Source organism: Rutilus rutilus (assembly GCF_951802725.1).
Source record: "Rutilus rutilus genome assembly, chromosome: 5".
NCBI lineage: Eukaryota > Metazoa > Chordata > Actinopteri > Cypriniformes > Leuciscidae > Rutilus > Rutilus rutilus.
In genome coordinates this window covers 50,266,382-50,271,381 of record NC_140213.1, presented here as the reverse complement: position 1 = coordinate 50,271,381, position 5,000 = coordinate 50,266,382, and the positions used below count along the sequence as shown (strand labels likewise).

Genomic DNA, 5,000 nt, shown 5'->3' with positions numbered 1-5,000 from the left:
ACGGACGAAAGAAAGCGACGCGCGGCTGCCAGAACACGGAAAGAAAGGCGTTTGCGCTTCGCGAGTTTCCTGACGAGGAATAACGCGCGTTGAGAACATCAGCGGCGCGAATGTGTGACAGCAGCAGATCCAATAAAAGCACGCGCACGGATTGACCTACAGCCTCGAATGACGTCAATGCAAATGAGCTGCGTCGAGCCAATGAGCGGCGGCTTGCGCTTAGGGGGGCGGGGCTAGCGTGTGGAGGGAACTTCAAACGCGCGACGCGGATGGAGGAAAATAATGTGACTCACTTATAGAGTTAACTCAAAAAAATGCAGTTTACTGGCCTTGTCATTTGTGCCATGAAATTGAACGCTTTATAATGTTTTTTATTATTATTATTAGCCAAGCATTTATCCACAAATGTTGATCTCCCCGTTTTTAATGATTATTTGGTGCAATATCAAAGCACTGTAATAAAAGACTGGGATGAAATTAGTTTTTCTGAAAATGTTGATAAATATGAACTCAGTGATATAGCCTACAAATATGAAAAAAGTAACACTGAATGTCATCTGCATATATTTAGTGAGTTGTAGTCACTTCTTTTCCTTATTTTTTCTGTCATAATCATTTGTTAACAAACAATGAGCTCATTGTTTCTGCCTTAACCCCTTCTTAGTCACCCCCAATTTTGGCAAGTACTGCATACATGAAATGCCCAAAATAAAAAGGTTACTGCTCATAAGTAATTCTGAATAGAAACATAACACACATACATTTAGAAAGCCAACACTTGAGAGTTTATAGTTCAAGACTCAAAATGAACCAGACTGTTATTAATATTGAGATATATAAGCTCAAACATATTTTGAACTAAAATAATCTGGGATCACCAGTGATCCCTGACTGGTAAGGGGTTAAATTACTACATTGTTTAAATGCATTTTTGCATAAATTATTGAATTGTTTAAAACTGTGATATGTACATTTCTGAAACACATAACTTAGACAGTCACATCTGATAACAGATCACTGTAGATTGTAATGAGGACTCTGTAATGCATTTTCTGTAAAACTGCTGTAAAGATGTGTATTGTGAAAATGGCTATAAATGTGAATTGAATTGAATTGAATTCTTCATGAGGCTCATCATGTTATCCTTCATTTGTTGACCACAGGTTTTTTTTTTCTTTTGATCACAAGCATCATAAATACAAAGCATGAAATGGAAAACTGATTCAGTCACACTGATTTCCAAGTGTATCTTTATTTGATTTAGTTTGACCTGACACAGAATCATGAGTTGATAAAGAGCAATCTCACTCAACAAGTTAAACTAGAGAATCACAGCACAAACACAACGCAAAACAATCAGCCAAACGTTCCCTGAACGTTGAGAACACGTTCCAGGATTATGTATAAGCAGCGCATAGCGTTCCTGACTCCTGCTATTGTGAATGACATCAGAGGCAGATGCTATAAAAACACTTTTGTGAAGGGAAGAGTATATGTGCACTAAAATAATGCATATAGATATTTACATTTCATGAAATGCTTACAAAATAACTGAAATATGGCTACAAAAATACCTGATTTATAAATCAACACTTGTATCACATTTAGGGTAAAAAAAAATTATATATCATTAAATTATATCATTACAATTCAAAATAGGCTAAACAGGTTTTCTGGTTTTGGTAAATAGGAGGTAGAAACTCTTCTTCTGTGGTGTGTGTGTGGGGGGGGGGGGGCTCTGCCTACTTCACTGGAGTCATTACTACAACAGCCGGCCAGAAATGCAGTTGTTATTGAGATCACTGAGGTTTCTATTCATCATGTTCATCGGTCGCATTTACAAAAGCCCTGACATGCGCATCGCAATCAAACCATGCAGACGGTGCTCAAATCTGAGCTCAATAAGAACTGCGTGTCTCTGGCAGGCTAGAGGAAGTAAGACTGGAGGGATCCGCGCCGGCGCACGTCCGTCGTCCAGCAGTGAAAGCCTCCTCCCAGGGAGTTAGCGTGGCGGATGTTGACTTTAATCGTCTTAATACCTGCAGGAGCGACAAACAGCCGTCAGATTGACATACAAGTCACATGCATTACGTAATCAGATTCCTTTTGTGATGTAACGAGGAAAGTAACGCATTACAAGTAACATGCATAACGTAATCAATTACTTTTTCATGTATCGAGTAAAGTAACGCATTACAAGTAACATGCATTACGAAATCAGATTACTTTTGTGATGTAACGAGGAAAGTAACACATTACAAGTAACATGCATAATGTAATCAATTACTTTTTCATGTATCGAGTAAAGTAACGCATTACAAGTAACATGCATTACATAATCAGATTACTTTTGTGATGTAACGAGGAAAGTAACGCATTATAAGTAACATGCATTATGTAATCAATTACTTTTGTGATGTAACGAGGAAAGTAACGCATTACAAATAACACGCAATACGTAACCAGATTACTTTTGTGATGTAACGAGTAAAGTAATGCATTACAAGTAACATGCATTACGTAATCAGATTACTTTTGTGATGTAACAAGGAAAGTAACGCATTACAAGTAACATGCATTACGTAATCAGATTACTTTTGTGATGTAACGAGGAAAGTAATGCATTACAAGTAACATGCAATACGTAACCAGATTACTTTTGTGATGTAACGAGGAAAGTAACGCATTACAAGTAACATGCATTACGTAATCAGATTACTTTTGTGATGTAACGAGGAAAGTAACGCATTACAAGTAACATGCATTACATAATCAGCTTACTTTTGTGATGTAACAAGTAAAATAACGCATTACAAATAACATGCAATACGTAACCAGATTACTTTTGTGATGTAACGAGTAAAGTAATGCATTAAAAGTAACATGCAATACGTAACCAGATTACTTTTGTGATGTAACGAGTAAAATAACGCATTACAAATAACATGCAATACGTAACCAGATTACTTTTGTGATGTAACGAGGAAAGTAACGCATTACAAGTAACATGCATTACGTAATCAGATTACTTTTGTGATGTAACGAGGAAAGTAACGCATTACAAGTAACATGCATTACATAATCAGCTTACTTTTGTGATGTAACGAGTAAAATAACGCATTACAAATAACATGCAATACGTAACCAGATTACTTTTGTGATGTAACGAGTAAAGTAATGCATTAAAAGTAACATGCATTACGTAATCAGATTACTTTTGTGATGTAACGAGTAAAGTAACACATTACAAATAACATGAATTATGTAATCAGATTACTTTTTGATGTAACGAGTAGTTACGGATTACAAGTAACATGCATTACGTAATCAGATTACTTTTTTGATGTAACGAGTAAAGTATGCATTTATAAATTTACACATTAACACGTCAGTTACTTTTTTAAAAGTACTGCACATTACTTTTCAGTTTAATTAATTTACTTGAACATTTTTAAAGTACTGAATAAAAATTCTCTCTCTTCTCCATAACGTTGTCACTTAAACATGCGTTATGCCTGCGCAAACAGACAAAAAGTACTAACAAAACATTATTTTCAACTTTCAATAAAAGAGTTGAAAGTTCAATAAAGATACAGATATTTTTTTATATGGTGTCTGTAGCTCTAGGGCTCAGGAAATATTCTAAGTGCTCAGAGTATGATAATATTCTAAATGTGTTTTTAAAAGGAAAATGAAAGTGTGTGTTATATAGGCTATGCATTACTGCGACAAACACTTGCAAAGAAAGACCTTCAGTAAAAACACCTGCAAGGCCTAGAAGAGATCGAGCCTCGCTGGGTGACAAAAAGAAACGTAACGCATTACTTTCCATAAAAAGAACTTTCCCATTTGTAACATAATTAGTTATTTTTAGAGAGTAATGTAATACTGTAACGCATTACTTTTTAAAGAAGTTTCCCCAGCACTGGTTGTATGGGTTCAGAGCTGAAGAAACAGCGTTCTTACCGAGATTTTCAAACATTTTCTGTATGGTCATCTCGTTAGCATCCACCATCACACGTTTCTCATCCAGCATCAACACATTCATGGACAGCCATTTGGACGACATCCACAACGGATGATCTGAGGAAAAGTACTCATATTTAAGCCAAACATCATATATGGCCATTCATCTATCATCATCTATGAAATACAGATTGTGTTAAAGTAGTGATTCTCTCCAGTGAAGCGCAATATGACTCGGGAAAACCAGTTCACGTTATTCAAATTGTTCATTTCCATGTTGTAATTTGAATATCTGACACAAAAATATTAATATATAAGATGGGATGTGGATCAGTCATGTGATGTTGACAAGAGTTTGTTTACAAGCTCTCAACCACAAATCTGTTCGTGTGCAGAAAGGAGAACGTCAGAATATGATTGTGTTTGTTGACTGTGAGCTCGGCGTATAAAGAGTGCTTTGTTTTCGACTCATTTTTGAAATATTCCTTCTCAGAAGAAAAGGTTCTGAATAGAACCATAAAGGTTTTTCATATGTAGAGGCCGTTTCCAATCATGGCCTCATTTTATGGATTTCCTTTTCATTCATTACTTTTTCTAATTAATGACATTTTATGAATTGAACAGCTCTAAACATATTTTTATCACTAGTGAAAATTGAAATAACTATTTAAACATGAAAGTATTATGCAAACATTTAAGACATTTCTCCTTATATAGACCCTTTTTGGCATAAAGTGTTATTTTAAAAGAGTTCTAGAGAGTAGACAGTTCTGAGCATCATAGCAGCAATCAGACAGACGGGATACAGTTAATAAACTGCCACAAATATATAATTCATACATATATAAGTGTTAAAATTGAATTGCAATATTGACAAAATGGCTTGCACAACAATACAAAGCTTCTGTTGTGGTGTATGTGTGTTAAGCCGCCTTTCCACTGCACACGACAAACGACAGCCGTCGGACCGGAAGTCATTCATTTCCAATGGAGAGTCGTACGGGAGCTGCGGGGAGCTCCGATCATATGCGTAT

General features: G+C 35.7%; 2 protein-coding genes across 3 annotated transcripts in view; both read right to left on the bottom strand.

The window, feature by feature from the left end:
- The window catches only part of pde8a (phosphodiesterase 8A), a 68,243-nt gene extending 68,067 nt beyond the window's left edge, over positions 1-176 (bottom strand). For both annotated transcript variants that reach the window (XM_084408765.1, XM_084408766.1), the window contains exon 1: positions 1-176. This exon is cut by the window's left edge and continues 565 nt beyond it. The gene's annotated coding sequence lies outside the window, so the exon portion shown is untranslated.
- Positions 177-1,233: 1,057 nt separating this feature from the next.
- gatm (glycine amidinotransferase (L-arginine:glycine amidinotransferase)) overlaps positions 1,234-5,000 on the bottom strand; it is an 11,382-nt gene continuing 7,615 nt past the window's right edge. The window contains exons 8-9 of the mRNA XM_084408773.1: positions 3,967-4,083; positions 1,234-2,039 (exon numbers count right to left, since the gene is read on the bottom strand). Coding sequence (XP_084264899.1) covers positions 1,927-2,039; positions 3,967-4,083 — 230 coding nt within the window. The 3' untranslated portion in view covers positions 1,234-1,926. The remainder of the gene's footprint in view (positions 2,040-3,966; positions 4,084-5,000) is intronic.